This window comes from Octopus bimaculoides, chromosome 3 (genome assembly GCF_046866305.1).
Source record: "Octopus bimaculoides isolate indiv1 chromosome 3, ASM4686630v1, whole genome shotgun sequence".
NCBI classification, from domain to species: Eukaryota; Metazoa; Mollusca; class Cephalopoda; order Octopoda; family Octopodidae; genus Octopus; species Octopus bimaculoides.
The window spans coordinates 21,910,686-21,911,408 of NC_142930.1; the positions used below are offsets into that span (position 1 = coordinate 21,910,686).

Genomic DNA, 723 nt, shown 5'->3' on the forward strand with positions numbered 1-723 from the left:
CGTCAGTTCTCAGATCAAATCCGTTGAATTGACAAATGTAACTCCAGCATGGTCGTTTTCTGTCATTTTAATGTACTCTTAAGTTTATCCAGATTTGATACAGAACCCTTCTCCCTTGCGAATTCTCTGACGCGTGCGTATGTGTGTGTGTGTGCGCGCGCGTGGATATAGGTGTTTTAAACCTCAGATGCGAGTTTTTGATGATTTATTGGTTGGTGGGAGGAGTGGGGGTGAAATTCACGAAACTAATTCAAGTCATATCATTGTATCGTTAGCGATGAAGATGATACAGAAAGACCTATATTATAAACACGGTGATTGAAAGTAATAAAAGAGGAAAATATGGAATCAACTGAAGGAGCGGTGGTAGTTGTCAATATTATTGAAATACTTAAACATTTTAGAGAGAGAGAGACCAGCATTGGTAGCATAGTAGTTGTAGAATCGAAGAATATTACACCTTCTCTCCATCTACGTTTGACAGCTTTGAGATGATTGATTCCAAACGGAACCTAAAATATACTTTGCAAATATAGAAAGAAAGAGATGGAAAGGTATGATTTTTAATTAGGATATTTATTTAACAAGACACAACTACAAGAACAGCAACAAGAAATAAGGACCAAATCAAAATCAATTCCTATTCTTAGCTTTCTGAAATTGCATTGCTTCACACGAAAGAAAATGGCCGCAGCACCAGAATCAGCAGCCATGGAATCGGAC

The 723-nt window shown here is 37.5% G+C and overlaps 1 protein-coding gene across 1 annotated transcript in view; it reads left to right on the forward strand.

Annotated features, from left to right (window-relative positions):
* Positions 1-206: 206 nt before the first annotated feature.
* Positions 207-723, forward strand: part of LOC106882770 (uncharacterized) — a 30,495-nt gene continuing 29,978 nt past the window's right edge. The window contains exon 1 of the mRNA XM_014933552.3: positions 207-723. This exon is cut by the window's right edge and continues 67 nt beyond it. Within this exon, the coding sequence (XP_014789038.1) occupies positions 685-723 (39 nt within the window). The 5' untranslated portion in view covers positions 207-684.